Source organism: Carassius carassius, chromosome 23, assembly GCF_963082965.1.
Source record: "Carassius carassius chromosome 23, fCarCar2.1, whole genome shotgun sequence".
Classification (NCBI taxonomy): Eukaryota; Metazoa; Chordata; class Actinopteri; order Cypriniformes; family Cyprinidae; genus Carassius; species Carassius carassius.
The window spans coordinates 22,865,235-22,887,160 of record NC_081777.1 but is presented as its reverse complement, the minus strand read 5'-3'; the positions used below and the strand labels follow the sequence as shown (position 1 = coordinate 22,887,160).

Genomic DNA, 21,926 nt, shown 5'->3' with positions numbered 1-21,926 from the left:
CGTGGTTGCCAGAACCTCACAGTAAAAATCAACGTTTCAAGCGTTATGGGAGGGATTGTGCCTCTGAATTTTACATTTCACAACTGTGGACTATATACTATATCATTAACTGATTGTAACTTACCAGCGTACTGTAGGCTACTTGAACATAGTGGAATGTGGAATATAGCAGATTGTATAATGTTAAATAGACTAATGATAACCGCCATTGAACAGGTGTTTAAACAGAAGGCCACATTACGACTTGCGTTAATCAAAAACGGATTTTTTATATGAAATATAGCCAAAAATAGGCCCAGACACCACAGTATTATAAAACACCACCAAGCTTTCAAATGAAATAATTCAACAAACCACTAAGTCAAAACATGTAACACCCTAATAAACGTAAATTATTGCAAAATTATAGCCTATATATGCGACGCGAAAGCTCTTACAGGGAAGTCTTTACTATTTTCTACTAGGAATGTATTATTTATTTATTTATTTATTTATTACCATTTTAAACGGTTTCTAAAAACAAAACATAGTAAACGACATGTCATTTCTTGTTGAATGTAAAAAAAAAATTGTTGATCCAAATGAAGTAATTATGAATTCTACGCACCCCACCCTTCTCTTTTTTTTAATACAGTGAAATTACATTTACTGTCCGTTAAATCTAATGTGGTTTTATTTACATTTCACAAGGTAACAAATTAACACCTATTTGCTGTAGCATCATTTTTCTGTTATAATTAGCTACTTTTTTAATACAATAGTCCTCCCGGCTTAAAGCTGGCTTGTCTATCTGTAGAACAATGGCTAACCATCACGGTTCTCGTGAAGTGTCCTTTTCTCAGCAATAGGTGTCCGACAGTCAGCAAAAACAACTTTGTGAACTTCTTCCTCCCGGCGTTCGTGAAGACAACCTCCGCTGAGTTTCCTCGCGCTCCCAATCCATTCATCTTGAGTAACATTTTAACATGACACGGAAGAACAAATCGCGTCCTTGTGTCCGGTAGAACGATGGCAAAATAACGCGCCCCCATTTTCCGAGGATCGGGGTGTCATCCCCTTCTGTCTGCTGAGTAGGGTCCACCTGTAAGATACTTCTTTTGAGGGGTGGGACCCCACTGACGCTGTCACGAGAAGAGGCGGTGCGTGCACTGGCTTGGAAAAGGATTGGAAAAGTAAAAACCGTCTCCTGCGCTGATTGGGGGTCCGGAGGGGAGAGCGAGGAGGGCGGGAGGATTGCGCTCACGAGCCTTTGTGTTTCACTTCTAATATCTCACATATCCATAATTGAGCGCGCGAGCAGACAGACCCCACGCGCTATGTATTCTACTGCGCGCGAGCTCGGTAAGGGCCTTGATCCGCTTTCATTCGGCTCTTCCACTACGGACTGAGACAGGAACGAGGGGAAAAACTGTTGTAGTTTTGACTTGAACTGTTTGGAAGGACTTGGTTTTACAGTGAGGACAGGTTTGGAGTGGTTTTGGTTTGGGATTTGAACGCGCCGCGTCTTTGCGAGAAGACTGCTGTTAGGTGCGGAGTGAAGTTGGCATGATGTTGACGTTGGTGCTAGGCGCAGTGTGGTTAGTGTGTCATGCATACGCACAGAACGAGACAGAACCCATCGTGCTGGAGGGGAAATGCTTGGTCGTGTGCGACTCAAATCCCACCTCGGATCCCACTGGGACGGCTCTTGGGATATCGGTGCGCTCGGGAAGCGCCAAAGTGGCTTTTTCCGTGGTGAGGAACACGAACCACGAGCCGTCGGAGATGAGCAATCGAACAATGGTGATCTACTTCGATCAGGTAAATTTTCACTCTGGAAAGGGGCACTTCTTTTGTTTGATGTTACTTTTTACGCGTTCAACGGTTGGGAATTGCCGGAGGGTTTTTGTGTCATTGTTACAAACTTGATCACAAAATCAAAGAAATATCACAGCAATTAAACATTTAACTGATATGTGTAGTCTGGGGAGGTGTCACATTTCCTTTTACTTCGTTAAAGGTCAATTACAGGCTAATGGCTTTCAATTATATCTAATAACCGTGAACTTCTTTTTCGAGTCATAAAACTATTCTCTATTTGCTCTTGTATATGAATCACGAAATGCTTTAAACGGTTTGCTGCTCTTTTTGTAAAACTTCAAGCAAGAGCCAAAACTTAAAGTAAAAAGATGCGATATTACATATTATTTGACTTCCAATCTGATGTATGCATCCTCCTTTAGGTACTTGTGAACGTTGGTAGAAGTTTCGATGAGGAAAGGAGCAATTTCTTCGCCCCACGCAAAGGGATATACAGTTTTAATTTCCACGTAGTGAAAGTGTATAATCGTCAAACGATCCAGGTAAGTGCTGATACCTTTATGCTCACCAGTGTCTGAAGTGTTCTGTGGTGCGCGTGAGACCGTAAAGTGTGTGACGAAATGTTACACTTTTAGACGCCTAGAACGCTTTCTTTTATTCCCTCAATTAGCACAAGATTAACAACAAGCCAAAGAAATTGGCGCATAGACAAGACTGGCGCGTGTTCAGGACCATGGACAGAGAACGCGCGTGACAGATTCGCCGCCTGTTTTTGTAGAAGTCTGCACAGCACAAATAGCCTAATGAAATAATTATATATATTATAATATATTTATATATGCGATGCGTATGAATATATAGGATGTCTTTGGTTAATTAATGCACAGTCGCTGTTTTGTCTCTCAGAGGATTCACAATTACATCCCGTTATTCCGCTCTGATCGAAGACTGATTTTGGAAGTCAGTCAAATCACACATTTCCCTATTCATGTCTGAAATGCAATGAAACACTGACTAATTAAAGACAATGTTGTGTATACGACACAAACAAATATCGAAACCAAAGCTCTAACCTACAAAATCATTGAATAAGGGCAAATATTAAAAGAGCAAGCACTTTAAAATTCTTGTATTGCAGGGCCTATTTAATTTTTTACGTTTTTCTACCGTGTCCACAGGAATTACAAGAAGTATATTTGTAACTTATACATTTATTTACCTTTTTTATCAGATGCAATAGTTTTGCGCACAATCAGGTAGAGCTTATGGGCTTATAGGGTGTGCTGTCCATTAAGTGTGAAAGGCCAGACTTTTGAGGACAGAACAGTGTGTTTTCATATGATTCTTTTAAAATAAAAGGATTGTTCTAATAATGCTTAGTTACTAATTATAACTAGTTTGTAATTAATGTGTCCAGACAAAGCAGAAAAAAAAGAAAAAAAAATATTTTAAGAATATTATCTTGGACAGATAATTTTTTTAATTCAACAAAGTTTTTCTCAACTCCTTCCTTATTTTTGGCTGGAGTAACACAGCTGACAATGTGTTAAATGCTTTGTTTAGCTGATAGAATAAATATTTTCTTTGTTCTTCTATATACACTTCACACTTAGTACTTCAAAGAAAACATGAATTCCACTCTGTTGATCTGAGAGGGAGGAGCAGGCCTATCTATTAGCATGCAGAACATATGATAAACACACACACACACACACACACACACACACACACACACACACACACACAGTGATCTTAAAGGCTTCATAAATAATCCAGCAACACACACAGTATCTGTATGGATCTCTGACTTGTCTGGAAGTAAAACTGCATGCTTTGGGTGTACATATATTTTAGCTATTTTATTGCAAAACCCTAGTCATATCACTATAGTAAATTTTCTATTGTGACAGAGTAATGTACATAAATCCTCAAAGGACAAGTCTATCTGACAACACTGGAGTCTGATGGGCAAAAGTTTTTAATATTTTGGTCTGGTTTAGGTGTCGAAATCAAGGAATGGAATTGTCTATTTAAAATTCTAGTCAGTTGTTTTCATTATAAGTTAATTGTATCATAAAACTCACAAACATGATTTAGTTAATGCATATTTTGTAAGCTTTGTGGATACTGACACAGACTGAGGAGTCAGGCTCAATGAGAGGCAAATTGTCACAGAAAGTTCTTCTTATGCAAAGCTTGAAGCAACACTTTTCAACAGACAAAGCAGCAGACAGCCATGCATTTGAATATTGATTGCAGATATACTGCCCATATTTTGTGGAGCACAGTTCTCTTTGAACTCACAGATGTGACAGACGGTAATTAAGAAAATTACTCTCTGACCTAAAATAATGACCCTGTGAATAGATATGACAAAGGAGGAGGAAATATTTTGTCGTCACTCGTGTCCAACCATTATGTATGACTGAGACAGGCGAAGGGACTGAGAGAGAGAGAGAGAGAGAGAGAGAGAAAGAGAAAGGGGGGGGGTTGTCCTCCATCACTCCACTGCGTCATTTGGACAGGAAGCTGTCTGTTGGTTCTGTTAAATGCAGCATTAAATTGTTTTGAGATCCGTTCGCATTCTGACATCTCATTTTGGGTTCTTCCACAATGGTCCATTTATATGTTTTACATGTTCTTGAAGAATGAGGATAGAATTAGAATTACAGGGCCTTAAAGCTGGATGTTTGTTTTTTGAAAGGTGAAAGGGAGCCGGAAAAAATGGTATAGAGTGCATGATGATTTTCTCACTTGTGATTCTGTGAACAAATGCATTGAGTCATGATGAGGGTTTGTTAGTGGTGAGACTTTTGTGGCTTTTTATCTCTGTGTAGTGGTTTGTGTAGCCGTGTTTCTTTTTAATGATAGCATCTAGTTTCGTCCATCTGATGGTCACACACAACATTCAAAGGTGCCTTTCCAATAATCGCAAGCTCATTCCTCACAGAGAGATCTTTTGCCGTATCAAATGTCATTTTTGCTCTTCTTCTGACTCTGTCTGAAGATGGCTGGCGTAGGAAAACAGACACAAATAAAGCAATGTGCCATTTTCGTTTCCCCTGGCAAAAGTCAATAAATGCTTTGATCAACTTTTATGATTTCATGGGTAGCTGCCTACTGTGTTATCAAGGGGCTTATCAGCGTGCAAAAGAAAGGGAACAAACATATATAGATTCTGCATATTATTGTTAGTTAGGAGATTAAAACTGGCTTTGATTTATACTAATAACATTGCCCCATTGGGTTTTTGTATGCTTGTTTTATTCAGCTGAGCAATACCTGCTTCGTTATTTATAAACTAAATTTTTCAGTTTCTTAAAGCAAAATTAGACCGAAAAAAGAAAGTACGAGCGTACGTCCTTTTGCACCATTGGGATTTGACCAGATATGCTTCCATGTTCCAGGTGAGCCTGATGCACAACGGCTGGCCAGTGATCTCCGCCTTCGCCGGGGATCAGGACGTCACACGTGAAGCGGCCAGTAACGGCGTTCTGATTCAAATGGAGAAAGGTGACCGCGCCTACCTCAAGCTGGAGCGAGGCAACCTGATGGGCGGCTGGAAGTACTCCACCTTCTCCGGCTTCCTGGTCTTCCCTCTGTAGAGGAGAGGCACGCCACGGAGGGACTATTGCTCTTTAGCTCGCCGGCTTGTGGGAGATAGAAGGGATAAGAGGGTGGATAAGAGATATAATAATAGTGAGAATGTAAAGAAAACATATAGGAAGAGAAAATTTAGTGTGGCAGGCTCTCAGTCGCACTCACTTTGCTCTGCTGCTTGACTTCAGCTCTGGACAGCCAAAACTTTTTTTTATTATCCTTATGATAATTGAAATAATATGGAAAGAAAGCATACCGAGGACCGTAGCCCTTCCCACCCCCCTCTTACTCATCCCATCACAATCAACCCTCAAATGTCTTCATCTGCTTTGAGGATTGTCCTTCAAGAGCCCAGAACCCCATTTCACACTGGTCACATCTTTGTATATTCTATCCATACGTACATACTGTGAGTCTTAAATGCCATTGTCATTCCTCTCAGTTCAGTCGTCCCTTCTTTTCTGGCTTCCTCCAGCTCACCCTTTCTTGTTTCTGAGAGGGGGCGTCTTTGCTCTGTCATGACTGAAGGATCTCTGAATCCCCACGAAAAGACTGCATACTGGATATATACATATTTAAATACATTAAAAAAGTTTCTATATGATTATGATATACTCAACACCTAACTGAATCTCGTCGACTCTCTGTATTTCGGTATTTCAATGTTAATACTTAGTGATTGTGTGTGGATTTTCAGGCTGCTGTCCAACTACCAATGCTTCTTGTTTTTGTTTCGGTAAAAAAAATGTGGCTAAGATGAAACTATATCAGAAATACTATGAAGTACGAAGTTTTATTATCACTGATTGTAAGATATATGTGAATATTTAGCAGACAAAATCCTCCCTTTTAATCAATTAACCATTGTTTTTTTCTTCTTCTTTGATTCAATAAAAATTAAATGGTACTTTTTCTTAATCTGATTCTGTGCTTTTGAAATTTTAAGATTGTCGCCTACAGGTTTTAGAGAGCTACAGACACAAATCATTTCACTAAAATGACTCCTGACAAAGCTCTATGTGTGTGTGTGTGTGTGTGAGTGCCACAGAGACACAATGACACACTCTCAGTGTGTCTCATTGTGCTCCCTCATGATGTAGATATGCTTGGCTGGTCTCTCTCTCCCTGTCTCTGTCTCTCTCTCTCTCTACTGGGTGATTGGGGCCTCTCTCTGCTGCACTCAAGGCTCTAATGAGCTCCTGGGGGGAAATTAGCACTTGCATAATAAGCAAACCCCACTGTTTACACAAAAATCATGTTGCGTGTACATCTTTCCTACTCTTTTTTTATTTTTATTTTTATAATTTTATTTTTTTCATTTTTACTTTTGCTTTGTCCTTGAGGCATTTCATACCATGAAAGGGATTTTTAATCCATGTGAGTTTTGGCTTCATTTGATGACAGTCTCCATCATCCCATATTTATTTTAGCTGTACCATGCACAAGAGCTGTAACCAAACTAATAATACCCATAATAGGACAGAAAGGTTGAAATCGAGTCATATTTGTATTTGCATAATAACAAACACAAAAATAGAACCAGAGATGAACCCTCACCCTATTCTTCCAACATAGCAGCAGGAGCGCAGCATTCTGACAGGCGACGCTCACCTCAGCACATTATAACGCTATCTCTTCACAATGCCAAAAAATTAGTTTGAGGGCCCTCTCAAGAAAACTTGCTGCTTCAGTGCTCACCGTTCTGAGGATATGAAGAGGGTGAATAGACAAGTGTTGAGCTGTGAAATGTTAACACAGCACCATAAGAGCCGTAGTGTCCCTGCTGGCCTGCGCCCAGACAGTACAGGCCCATTTAAAACCACTCATTAGTGTCTGCACGCATATCATTTCTCTGAGCAGAACTATGGAATGAGAGCTGAAGGGCATGTGGGAAGTGAAGAGGAAAATGGATCGAGAAAAGGAACAAATTTACTTAGGCTGAGTGGTAATTATAACATGTTGATGTTTAAGTTCAATGCATATTTTCAATTTGTGTAGTTATGATTCAAGATCAGTCTTTACCATTGTTTGAATATTGCATTATATATTAAACAGATATATTAAACCCTGAAACACTTCACATAAAATTATAGTCAGAAAATAGAACAGTATAAAAGTAAATCTATGAGAAAAGGTCTTTGATGTTTATTTGAAACATTAGGCTTTTATAGCCCGTATTAAATAGTAAGAATATGAAACTCACACATAAGAAAAACTAAATCAAAACTAAGCAAAAATATGCCGTTATGTGCAGTAGTTATTTATATGGCCAAAGATGTCATTTAAATTAATGAGATTATTATAACACTAACAGACTATGCTTCTATAACTCGTATATAAATATTATTTGTCACTCAGTATGTAATATTATGATTAATGCTCTGTAGTTTTCATTGTAGGGGGAAAAACATACAATGCAATGCTGACTGAGAGAAACACAGATAAATCTTAAAAAACAAACAAAAAAACAAGACAAGAGAAGCCTGCTGTATCATATTTGATATCTACTGTGCACATACTTTTTGTTTCTTATAAAATATATTGGATAATCAAGTTGTATCAAATATTATAGGCTACAGTATGTGTTATAGGGTATCAGTTCATACACTTTTCTTTACCTGAGTAAGGCGCACTACATACTGAACTCATAGGACTGACCAACATTTATTTGACTCTTGAATCAGCCATAAAATAAAAGTCATCAGATAAAATATGAAGTCATTCATCTGGATTTATGTCGGCGTGTGAGCGCGGTGTTATGGAGTGGGTCGCGCGAGACGCGCCAAATGCTCCCCACTGTGGCACGTGCCAGGTGCCTGTCCGGGTGCGAGCCTGGCCCATTGACTAGAGGAAGGCACGTCATCCATCTTTCCTGCTCTGACTAGACTAGATTCCCAGAGACCTAGGCCTTGCTCATTACTGCAACGCTAGAGCGACCCATAATGACGAAAAACAGCCATATGGTGTCTCTCCTGGAAGTGAGTTCATGTTAAAGATTGATAGAGGGATAGATTGAGGTAGTTACATGAAGGGAGAAAAAAAAAGAAGGTGAATTTTTGTTAGAGTGCGAGGGTGAACCATTGTGCGGCATAACGATGGCTACGGTTTCGTGTACACTAATACTCAGATTAAGCAAGGAATTGGGTTGGATTAATATGTTTACGACGAACGTTTAAAGCTCATTTTAAAGCCGTTTAAACGCAGCTGCATTAACCTTACTTAGATTATTAGATCAGAAATGTGATTGTTTTGACCGCCATTTTGTCTATTTATATATATATACATATATATATATATATATATATATTTTTATATATATATATATATATATACTTTTTTTTTTGTACTAAGCAACACACAGAATTTTTATTTGCCCTTTGATTTGAAGCTCATTTAGACCTTAAAATAGAAGTGTGGCTTTATTTCTTGCAGTTTTTCTTTATTTTACTTATTTTACTTCTTATTTTAAAGTTTTATGTTAATTTTCCCTCTGTTTCACCATGTTTTGAGCTGAGTCAAAGTGGCAAAGATGCTTTAAAAATTATAAATCCAGCAAAAAGAAAAGCTTGCACACATAATCGTAGAAAAAAAAAATATTACAAAATGGTTTTATTCAAATAATATCAAATGTTATTGCAATGCAGTAAAAGCTTTGGAAGCTTTGTAAAATGTTACCATGCATATTAATGCATATTTGCATGTTTTCACTTGTTTGGCCTCTTTTCTACAATTTGGTGTTTGATTCTCTCCTCTTATTTTTAGAGATTTGAGATCATTTCCATTTACAAATTTATTCCGTAGCCTATTTGGCCCCAAGTTTTAATGGCCTCTTCCAGGGGCGTCGGACTGGGGGTAAAACCAGTACTGATTACCAGGGCCCTAAAGGAAGAGAGGACCCTTGAAAAGTCTGGAATATCTATTTTCAAGGGGAGGGGGGCCCATTAGGACTGCCTATGCATGGGGCCCGGAATCTTGTGCAGCACCCCTGGCCTCTTCACTCTGTCTTTAGTGTGATTAAAACCACAGTACTGTACTTACAATATGAGCATGGTATTATCTTTCACTTAATTGCAGTATTGCCTTAATCACTTGTAAATGTAAGCAGACAGATTCTAATGTAACACTGTTGGCTGTATAATAATTCAGTGAAATTTTGTACTTTTGTAGAAAAAAATCAGACAACTCAATTTGATAAGTGAAAGCTTTGCTAACTGAATAAATGGGTTGAGCGTAATCTTTATCTTCTCTGTCAGACACCAAATTACTCTTTACTGGCTCTTGGCAAAGGACAACGTCTTTCTGTCCCAATGTTTGTGAACCTCGCCAATTTCAAAATCTAGCTCCTAAAACCATGGCCAGTGACAAGCAATTAGAGGACGGCTCAGTGGTAGTTATTTCCTTAAACGCTAAGGCAGAAAGAGAGGTGAGAGAGAGCAGCTATTAAAAGGGAAAGCGGTGAGACACTGCAGATTGAATTTTAATTGCCATAAGAGGAACCATATTAGGAATGTTTACTTTAACTGATGTTTACTTTAACTGTGATGCTCGAACAGGAGTGGAGTAATTATAACGGCCTCTGAAATTAAATGAACCGCCTGCTGAATTTGATTTGTGTTTTAGAAGCAAGTGACAGAGATGTTGACATCATTTTATCTGTGTTATCGGGGTTCTGCGCTCACGTCACACCAACGCTTATAATTACACAGCATCATCAACATCTGCTGCTGGTAGCTCAGTTTATGAGAGCTTGATGCTGTTAAGGGTATTTTGCTTCTAATTTGATGTCACTGTGTTATTTATCCAGAGAAGTGGTGTATTTAAGTCCAATTATGTGCTTGGTAAAAAAATAAAAAGGCTTATATCCAATGACAGATAGAGACTGTGGCCTGTGAATTTACCTTCCTCATGTGGTGTTAAATCATTCTCAAATCATAAATATAGCTCAACAAGTGATAAAACACTTTTTAAAAGATATATTTTTTGCTTTTTGAAGTTAAATCACCAGTTTAATCTCAACTCTACATCTTGACATTTGGTAAATTATGCATTTCAGGATTTTCAGTTTCATCCCTGCTTTATTTCACTGGTGTGAAAGATTGAAAGTGTTTGGTTGTAGTTGAGTCTATTATTTTTTCTATAGACTGCCTTGACCCCATGAAATCAAATTAGGACTAGGTTTGTGGTTTTGTCAATTCATTTTTAGGTTAGTGTACTCCTAAATATTGATTCAGTTCACTTTAGCAGATAAGCACATTTGAAATATGCAATGTTTTTCTTGTGAGAAAACCGATCAAATATAGTGTTGGCTTGTTATGAACAACATTTGTTATACTAATTTTAATACTGTATTTTTTTACTGTAATTTTATAGTGTAAAATTTGCATTTCAGTGGTAAGGGAACATTATGTAATTGTACAGTAAAATACTGTTAAATGTACAGATTTAGATGAAAAAAACTTACCATCAAATAATTAATAATGGAAAACCACAAACTGCATTCCCTCAATTGCCTGTGACACTTCACATTTGATAGTATTTTGTTGTAAATATATATTTTTTGTTTTCATACATTTGACTTTTAATTTGCATCATTTGTTGAATTTTCACTTCATTCCATTTCACCATGTTTTGTATTTTTCGTGTATTATAATATGCACATTTTACAGTATGTATATATATATATATATATATATACCTTGATACGTGTACTGCGTTAGGCTAACCAAGACTTGTCATTTGCACTTACATATTCTTGCTGTTTTGTTAGTTTTGATTGCTTCATTGTCCTTATTTGTAAGTCGCTTTGGATAAAAGCCTTTGCTAAATGACCAAATGTATGTGTAAATGTACAGTATAATGTCTATATTATTGCCTCAGTTTATGGAAAGGCTATTTGTGATGAACTCTAATTCATTATTTTGTCCCTTTTACATGTATTATTATGGTGATTATCAGTATTACACAGGTAGGAAAGAGATTGTATGCAGTTAGATGGATAATTAACATTATATTGTTTAATGAAATATAGGCTTCATATTTTCCCCCTGTAAATTTAAGTTCAGTCTCTTAAAACATAAATCAAGTGAATATATTTTTACAGTAAAGTTTTTTTTACAATCTAAACCCTAATAGTTCATAATTAAAACACATTGGCACATTTTTATTTAGTATGGCCCACCCTAACTTCCAACTGGCAGGAAACTGCTCGTCAGGTGATTTCATGCATGGAGATTTTTTTAAAGGTTATATATTTAAACAAATGTCTGAGAATAACATATTGTGGAGTAACTTCAGTGTGAACTAAAGAACTTGTCATATTTGTTGTCAGTAAGCACTAGCTTGCTTCTGCACAGACTAGCAAGATGATGACCCCTATGACCTTCACAGTATCGTTTGTTTGTATAATTAATTATCAGGCAACTTAAGTTTTTGAATTGATTTATTTTGCTCTGTTTTTATTAGGATGAATGATCAAAGGCAATTAAGTCTTTAAATATAAGCAAATTTTCTGGGTTGAATGCATTTGAAACATTTCGTGCAAGATGTGATTTTGTGGTTAATGGCTTGAAGTGAATTTGGGGATTTATTGTTTCTCAAAATTTTTCCATGGGGAAATAAGATTGTAAACTGCAGGATATTGATGATGATGTCAAATGACTGAACACCAAACACTTTAAATATTTAAAATGTTAGGAACTGATGTTTAGCAGATTGCATCACCTTTTAAAGCCAGACAATATGTCACTTCAAGAGTTAACCACCCTCCACTGTCAGTCAGATGATCAGTTGGAGACCTGTCGTACTAAATGTGCTTGGGTGGTTGCTTATGTGTTCAGTTATTTAGAAAATACATCTGTTTTGTCTTGGTGCTGCATGCGTTTGAACAGACAGCAATTTTAAATTGTCATGTAATGTTATCTCAGGAGAGATTCAGATTTTCTTTCTTTTTTTTTCCAATGGACTTATAACAATCTGAGTAATGTTCAGTGTCTCTCAGTATTTTATTTTTGCCTTCTACAAATTGTGGGCGAAAAGGCCTATTACATTAATGGGGAACAATTGAATGTTAGTGTCACAAATTATCTCTGTGAATGATGTCATTGTGCAAATTAATCCCCTTCCGATAAACAACACCAGCATGCTTAAACTGAGAACGAAAGAGAGAGAGAGGTTTTAATCATGCTCATAATTAGTTTATGTGCACTTCATTTAGCTACAGTGTGTTTATCCGAGTCCTGTTGTACTGACTTTAGCAGGTTAATGTGTTTTCTGTTTACAAACAAAAAATGCAATCATCTTTTTAATCATATTAGGCACATTTTTAGTGCATACACCTAGTCTACCATCTACAACACTTAAGAAACAAAAGTGTGAGTTGAGCTGTTATCAAACATCAGCACTTAACTAAATGTATCATCATTTGCTCTTTGCTGTGTTGTAAATTTTTCTAACTGTCTGCCTGTAGAGTTGGTGAGAATAAGAAAGGGGGTGTGGATTCAGAGAGCACGATTTGGCTGAGTGCTGTCATAATTGGGAGGAATGACTTCGCTTTGACTGGAGCGAAAACACAAAGCACTGGAATATTACATTTATTTCCTGATGTGTTTCTAAGAGCTCTTTAGCAGCCCTTAAACTGTCACCAGGCTCAGGTTTGTCATTACTATATAGGGATGCAAATCTACAAGTCATCAAATATGGATGCAGGAACATGGAGGGAGGGAAATTTATGTAGAGAGAGGAGAATAATTGTATGACTGCCTAAGTATTTTAGGTAAGTCCTAATTACGCCACAGAAAGCAGCACAGAGGGGCGGATAAGAGGAAAGTGGGGCTCGAACGTAATGTTGCTCATTGTTTCAAGAGGGTTACGATCTGTCGCAGTCATTTGAAGTGAATTTAATTCTCTATTGCTTTAATTGCAGATGAACTGCATTCAACCAAATTATGTTATTCTGAAAGCTAAATCTCAGTAGCATTTTGGCACCACGTTTCACATGATGATTAGGGATGCAGTTACCAGATGACAGTGATATTTTTTCTCCATTATTAGGGTTATTATAGTTAACTAAAACTAACAACATAAAAACTAATTTCATTTCTTAAAAATGAATAAAATAAGGTTTGTGTGTGTGTGTGTGTGTGTGTGTGTGTGTGTGTGTGTAGATAGATAGATAGATAGATAGATAGATAGATAGATAGATAGATAGATAGATAGATAGATAGATAGATAGATAGATAAACATAATTTAACTTGATGTACTAAAATAAGATAAACCAAAATAAAATAACTCTGTTAAGGTATTAAAACAAATTAATAAAAATTACAACACACACACCCAAATACTAAAACTTTAACTAAGAATGAACTCTAAATATAAAAACTATAATAGTCTCACAATGACATTATAGTAGCACATTATTATTATTATTATTATTATTATTATTATTATTTATTGTGTTATTTATAATTTATTGTTGTAACAAATTAAACTCCATAACTATGGGAAGAAGGAGGCGGGAACTGGCGGACAATCAAAATGAAAGCTTTAATAATCAAAATAAAGACAAAACAGCGCGTCAGCCCCTCACAGACGACTGATCAAAACACAAACTAAAATCCAGGCCTGGTCCTCTCTCGTCCGTCACTGTCGTCGCTCCGGTTTTATATCCCTCCATCTCCTCCGTGGGACTCGAGACCGGTGGGTCGAGCAGGTGTCGCTCATTCCCAATCACTCCACCGGCCTCGCTCCTGTTCCCACGTCTCTCTGCCCCAGGAAGGAGACCAGGGTCGGCGTACTGAGGCTCGAGGAAGATTTTATTTCTTCAACACAAAACAAAACAAAACCATAAAACAAAGTCGCGCCACATGCGCATAAACATTAACTCGCCACTAAGGATTCGCTCTCGTGCTGCGACGCTCCTGCTGCTGCTGCTGCTGCGTCCTTCCCCGAGTCCTCAGGTCTCTCTCTTTCTGCCGATCCTCGGGCGGCTTAAATAGCGCTTCCCCACGCCAATCACTATAACGAGAACCAGGTGTTACTTGTTTCTCACTTGAACCACTTACCACCGCTTGTCTCTTCACTCTCTCTCCCGTCGCAGACCTCGCTGAACCATGCCTCCCCCACCACATACCCCCACATCCCAACTCAGGCGGGGAGCCATCTGTCCTGCAGCCACCCCCCCCCCATTCCTGGAGAGGGCCGTGCCCAGTCCCCTGTCTGATGCGTCAGTCTGCAACAAAAAGGGGAGAGAAAAGTTAGGAGAGTGCAGGAGCGGCCCGCCACACAGGGCAGCCTTAACCCGGGTGAAGGCTTGTTGGCTCTGCTCCGTCCACTAGACCGTATCTGGAACCCTTTTTTTAGTGAGGTCAGTCAGCGGGCTGGTGAGGTCCGAATAGTCAGGGATAAACCTCCTGTAATATCCCGCCAGCCCCAGGAACTGCCTCACCTCCTTTTTGGTCTTGGGCCTGGGGCAGGCTGCAATCGATGCTGTCTTGTCAATTTGGGGATGCACCTGCCCGTGACCCAAGTGGAAGCCCAGATACCTTACCTCCACCCGCCCAACTGCGCACTTCTTCGGGTTGGCCATTAGCCCCGCCCGTCTCAGCGCCCCAAGGACGGCCCTCACATGCTCCACATGCTGCTGCCAGTCTCCACTATAGATGATGATATCATCCAGATAGGCCGCGGCATATGCAGCATGGGGTCTTAGGACCCGATCCATGAGACGCTGAAACGTAGCCAGGGCCCCGAACAAACCGAATGGAAGCGTCACAAATTGGTGCAATCCAAACGACGTGGTGAAGGCTGTTTTTTCTTTGGACATTGGAGATAAGGGGATCTGCCAATATCCCTTTGTTAAGTCCAATGTCGAGTAAAAGCGTGCCGTGCCTAACCGATCGAGCAACTCGTCAATCCGCGGCATTAGATACGCATCAAACTTTGACACTGCGTTCACCCTGCGGTAGTCCACACAAAAGCACACCGAGCCGTCAGTTTTAGGCACCAAAACTATCGGGCTCGCCCAATCACTGTGGGACTCCTCGATTACTCCCATCCCTAGCATAGCTTCTAATTCAGCCTGAACTACCTTTTTTTGTGTTCAGGTAACCTATATGGCCGGCTGCGAACCACCACGCCCGGCTCTGTCTCAATATGGTGCTGAATCAGATTAGTACGACCTGGTAGAGGCGAAAACACATCGGCAAATTCGGACTGCAACCGCCCGATGTCAGTGAGCTGCGAGGGCGAGAGGTGATCCTCCCCTGGGGCCAGGGCGAGGGATTTTTCTTTGATAATCGCTTCTGGCCCGAGATCTTCCTCTCTGCTCACTGCCGTCGCTAACAGCACTGACGCCTCCGCACTCCATTTTTTGAGGAGGTTGAGGTGGTAAATTTGCTGTGCGTTGCCTCTATCCGTTCGTACTACCTCATAATTGAGATCTCCTATCCGCTGTGTGACCTCAAAGGGTCCTTGCCACTTCGCTAATAATTTGGAGCTAGAGGTTGGCAGTAACATGAGCACTTTATCTCCCCCGGTGCAAATTCTCGTAGCTTAGTTCCCCTGTTATACGACTGGCTCTGTCTGTCCTGGGCCTGAAGCAAATTCTCCATAGAGAGCCGCCCCAGTGTATGGAGATTTGCCCTCAGGTCCATGACATATTGAATTTTATTTTTACTCTCCGAGCGTCCGTCCTCCCAAGTTTCTTTCAGGACGTCCAACACCCCTTGGGGCTGGCGTCCGTAAAGAAGCTCGAAGGGGGAAAACCCCGTGGAGGCTTGGGGGACCTCGCGCACAGCGAATAAGAGGGGTTCTAGCCATCTGTCCCCATTTTTCGTGTCCTCTTGTACGAATTTACGAATCATTGTTTTCAAGGTGCGATTAAAGCGTTCGACCAGTCCGTCCGTTTATGGGTGATAGACGCTGGTACGTACCGCTTTAATGCCCAATAATTCGTACAATTCGCTTAATGTGCATGACATAAACGCGGTGCCCTGGTCCGTGAGAATCTCTTTTGGGATTTCCACGCGGGAGATTAAACGAAACAGGGCGTCCGCCACACTCAGTTAGATTATCTTTGCTATCATCTACTGCTCACTTAAAGTTGATCGTACATTGATAAAAAAATTTGGCCATTACTGTTAGTTCTTTTCGTGTTAAAATTCTAGTAAAAATTTAATTTTTGGTGATGGCGCAGTGGATAAGACAAATGCACTTGGTGTGAGAGACCCGGGTTCGAATCCACTGTGAGACACCAATGTGTCCCTGAGCAAGACACTTAACCCCTAGTTGCTCCAGAGGCGTGCGACCTCTGACATATATAGCAATTGACCTCTGACATATATAGCAATTGTAAGTCGCTTTGGATAAAAGCGTCAGCTAAATGAATAAATGTAAATGTAATTAAAGACTTAAAACACTATTGTTTTAACTGTGATTAATTTGTTTAAATTAATATAGTATTTATTGATTTTTATTATTGGTCATGTATAGTTATATAGTTCATGAAAATGATCAGCTGGTATCACCCATTATCCTGGTTCCTCTTTATTGACAATGAGTGTTGTTGTCTGAGTGCCCTAACAAGACTTGTGTGTGGAGTGACCATTTACCATTAAGAGATCTTAGAACCCGGCATGTGTTCTTCTTTATCGGTGCTCAGTCCGAGCCTCAAATAACTGATTTCTTTTTCACCTCTTCTGCCTGTGGATGGAGGGCCATGGACATTAGCTGTCTAGTTGCGGTGACATCGACTTCTTCATTCTCACACGTGCCAGTACAATCTGTTCCATCTCTCACTTACCTTGGTCCCCACAGCCATTGAAGATGATGAAAACTTCTCTAGTGACATTTAGTAACCTTTTCCACCAAGAGACGGGGGATGGAGATCTGAAAGACTGAGAGGGGGAGTGAGGGAGGGGCTGACATCTATACGTGGCATTCTTCTTTGTGTCACTTCACCACGTCCTCTCCTCCTTCCCTTTTTTCAGCCCACCTCAGTCCTTGGCACCGGCCATTATAAGATGTATTGTGCGGAAGCTCTGTCCACAGTAATAGCAGCTTGTGTTTGCATGCCAGTGGGATCATGAAAGCTGTTTAAAGAGAGGTAATGTCCTTGAATATCTGCCACAGAACCTCAGGAACATCTCTCATAAGAGTCTGTTGACTATTATGAAGAAATAATATCTAGTAGTCTTCTCAAATAAGGCAGGCCTGATGTTGTCCTGGGTCCTGTGATGAGAGGGGCCCACTAAGGTGGCAGTGTTATACCCATTCACTAGGGTAAACTAATATTTTACTAGAGTTTACTAGTAAAACCCATGAACTGGGATAAATGAGTGAGCAAATAAAACTTGTTGGCCATGTGTAGTCTGTAGCAAAGATGTAAAGTGTTTGAGTAAATGTAACCAATTACTGTACTTCAGTATCATTTTGGATACTGTGTAATGACACATTATACATTTGTATGGCATCTATCTTTTTTGTTGCAGTTTATTTCTGCTACAAAAGTAGGGGATGCACCGATCATGATTTTTCATGGCCGATTCCGATACCGATTTTTTTTTTACAAGCAAACTGGCCGATTCCGATACCGATTTCGGATTTTTTTTTTTTTATCTTTCAGCAACAAACAAGAAAGAAGGAAAGTGTGAATAAACAAGATGTTTATTTGGTATTTAATAGGCCAAACTGGCTTTTGGCTATTGAAAACAAAACTGCAACCATCTGAAATTAACAGCAGTAACTACACAATAAGTAGCCTACATTCAATACAAACATAGATGTTACAGACATCAGCATTTAGCTTTTGTTTTTGAATTGGGTTTAAACTACAGAGAACTGGCCTTAAATTTAAAGATTAACTGTAACCATGTTAAATTAAAGGCAATAACAAATAGTTCTACAGTCAAAACAACACAATCAACAAACATTCAATAAGATGTTTCTTAACCAGCATTCAGTATTTTAGTTTTTACATTTGGTTTTAAATTAAAAAAATGGTCTTTACCCGTCTTTATTTACAGACTAAATAAAAGTATGCTATATAAATAGATTATTCCAAAATGTTAAAATCAAATAATGTTGGTGCGAATAAAACAAAGATGCAAAGTGTTTTCATTCATCCAATAAAAAAAAAAAAATTAGGGTAATGATTCACATCTATATTTTTTTAACTTGAGCCAATGAAAAATAAATAACTATTGTCTCAAGTTAAAAAATTTAGATGTGAATCATTACCCTAAAATTTTTTAATTGGATGAATGAAACACTTTTTCTCAGTGTGCTACAGCAGGTGATTTTTAAATCAAATTAAGTCGATGTAATTTTAAAGGGTTAGTTCGCCCAATTTGCAAAACTAAAGCTGCGCGAGCCTATACTGTACCGGTCCGCGCCCTGAACACGAGTAGACCGTGAAGAGATGTTCAGATCAACTTATCATGTGTTGGATGAGAAACGAAATGGACTAAACTGTGACAACTTTTTTTTTTTTGTAAATTAGAACTTGCATACACGTTTGAAAAGTAAACGACAGTTCTGTATAGGATGATTATTTTTATTTTACCTTAAAGGGATAGTTCACCCAAAAATGAAAATTATGTCATTAATAACTTACCCTCATGTTGTTCCAAACCCGTAAGACCTCCGTTTATTTTTGGAACACAGTTTAAGACATTGTAGATTTAGTCCGAGAGCTCTTAGTCCCTCCATTGAAGCTGTGTGTACAGTATACTGTCTATGTCCAGAAAGGTAAGAAAATCATCATCAAAGTAGTCCATGTGACATCAGAGGGTCAGTTAGAATTTTTTGAAGCATCGAAAATACATTTTGGTCCAAAAATAGCAAAAATTACGACTTTATTCAGCATTGTCTTCTCTTCCGTGTCTGTTGTAAGACAATTCAAAATAAAGCAGTTTGTCATATCCGGTTCGCGAACGAATCATTCGATGTAACCGGATCTTTTTGAACCAGTTCACCAAATCGAACTGAATCGTTTGAAATGGTTCGCGTCTCCAATACGCATTAATCCGCAAATGACTTAAGCTGTTAACTTTTTTAATGTGGCTGACACTCCCTCTGAGTTAAAACAAACCAATATCCGGAGTAATTCATTTACTCAAACAGTACTCTGACTGAACTGCTGTGAAGAGAGAGATGAACACCGAGCCGAGCCAGATAATGACCAAATGTAATTTCGATGCTTCAAAAAATTCTAACTGACCCTCTGTTGTCACATGGACTACTTTGATGATGTTTTTCTTACCTTTCTGGACATGGACAGTATACCGTACACACAGTTTCAATGGAGGAACTGAGAGCTCTCGGACTAAATCTAAAATATCTTAAACTGTGTTCCGAAGATAAATGGAGGTCTTACTGGTTTGGAACGACATGAGGGTGAGTTATTAATGACATAATTTTCATTTTTGGGTGAACTATCCCTTTAAGGTAAAATAAAAATAATCATCCTATACAGAACTGTCGTTTACTTTTCAAACGTGTATGCAAGTTTAATTTACAAAAAGAAAAATTGTTGTCACAGTTTAGTCCGTTTCGTTTCTCATCCAACACGTGATAAGTTGATCTGAATATCTCTTCACGGTCTACTCGTGTTCAGGGCGCACAGAAAAGGGACTCTTACTTGTTCGCCAGTACACCAACGGCTGATCGCTTCCTGCTATCTGTGCCTCAGACATGAAGCTCTGCATTTCCAGTACTGATCGGCTGCCCGTGTCCTACGCACAGATTTTGAAATACTTCCACACAAATTACATAGCGAACGATTACAATGAAGTCTGTGCATGCGGGCGCATTTCCGGAAAAATCGGCCGAAAAAAGACCAAAAACCGGCCGATTACCGATCACGTATTTTAAGCAAAAACCGCCCGGTTCCGATTTATGGCCGGTCAACCGGTCCATCCCTATACAAAAGACATGATATCTCCAAATACGTGGCACTGAAAGTTCTATATGCTAGGCATTTTGCCCTTACTCACCCAAATGTGTCAACAAGACTACTTTACGTGATTGTGGGTTCTTTGAAAAGTAGTTGTGAATCACAGGTGTTTTATACATGGGATGAGGATATGACTGCAGCCATGAGGCCGAAACCAGCACATCCAGTGCAAGAAACCTTTGACTTTTGAATTTTATTCATTTAATTTTTTCCCATTATATTGAAGGAATATTGAAGGGATATTTGACTTTTTGAGGGATATTTTTTGTTGTTGTTGTTTTATTGTTGTTGCAATTGTGTTCAGTTATATTTAAGTTTTAGAAAACTAATGTGATTGCTCTCACAGATCAACTCTTGTTTTTGTTACAGGTTCTCTGTGCCTTGTCTTGGACTTTTATATCACTTTTTATGTCACTTTATTATATTTTTTCATGTCTTCTGTGGTATTTTTAGTCAGTTTGTAGTCCATAGTATTTAGTACCTTAGTGCCTAAGGAAAAAAAAAGTTTGGCCAGAATTCCCTATTAATTGATTGTTTAATTGATTGATTGATAAACATTAGGTTCATGTTTTAATTCATGTCTGAATCTCTTGCAAGCAGGAACTCATTTTGAAAAACAATTGACCAGTTTTAACTTTCAAAAACAGATTTAACTATTTTCTATTTAAAAGTAAATATGGCTTCACCATAATAAAGCTCATTCATTTGGAAAAATTGAGGGGCAAAGGAGTTCTGTGACAAATTCCAGATGTTTAACTCTTTAGGGTCAGTCATGAACATGAACATTCAAGCATGGCATTGAGGAACAACATTAGAAACGGAACAAATATCTTACAGTCTTGTTGGTGGAGGTAATAGAAAGTGCAAATTGTGGGTCAGGAATATAGTTTGCAAAGTTTTGCACTTGATGCAAGATGCTTTTATACAAAGTGACTTCCACCAGCAAGGAACAGGGAATGAAAATGTTCTGGAAATTAATTTTGTGCCTTTCAGAGATGGTACCTCAAGGTGTTACTGCCCCACTGGAGGGGATGAATGTTTTGGATGGGAATTAAATGACCATAAAACAATGATTTTTGTCAAAAAACAAATCGCTGATTACCACCCATAAATGATGATGTTAAATATTTGTGCATATCCCCATGTCAAACAATGACCATCCAAAAAGATATGCATTACTATGACCTGACTCAGTAAAATGTCACAAATGAGAGTATTACCCATTGGGGTTCTCTTTCCTCAGGCTAGTGTGAGAGTGAGTGTCCTGTTTTCATTTATAATATATGGAAAAAGATTCTGTGCTCCTGGGACAGGAAGTGAGTAATGGCATGGAGGGCATCGGATTGAATACACAGAACCACAAGCTCAAAGAGATGCTCCTATGTGTCCTTTCACTGTCTGTCTCTTTTACTCAACACACACACACTTGCACACACACTGACTATTAGCAGATTAGTCAGCTGTTTTATCTGATAAAGAAACCCTATCGTGGAATGTCATAGAGAAAAGGAGAGCACAGACTTGAGCCGTGGAGGGAAACGATTTCTCAGGCACTTCTCAGCAGCTCTGCTT

The 21,926-nt window shown here is 38.8% G+C and overlaps 1 protein-coding gene across 1 annotated transcript; it reads left to right on the top strand.

Moving 5' to 3' along the window:
• Positions 1-1,216: 1,216 nt before the first annotated feature.
• cbln1 (cerebellin 1 precursor) lies at positions 1,217-6,318 on the top strand. Its single transcript, XM_059506584.1, has 3 exons — positions 1,217-1,800; positions 2,223-2,342; positions 5,208-6,318. The coding sequence occupies exons 1-3, from the start codon at positions 1,546-1,548 to the stop codon at positions 5,403-5,405; spliced, it is 573 nt and encodes a 190-aa protein (XP_059362567.1). The 5' UTR covers positions 1,217-1,545; the 3' UTR covers positions 5,406-6,318.
• The last annotated feature ends 15,608 nt before the right edge of the window (positions 6,319-21,926 follow it).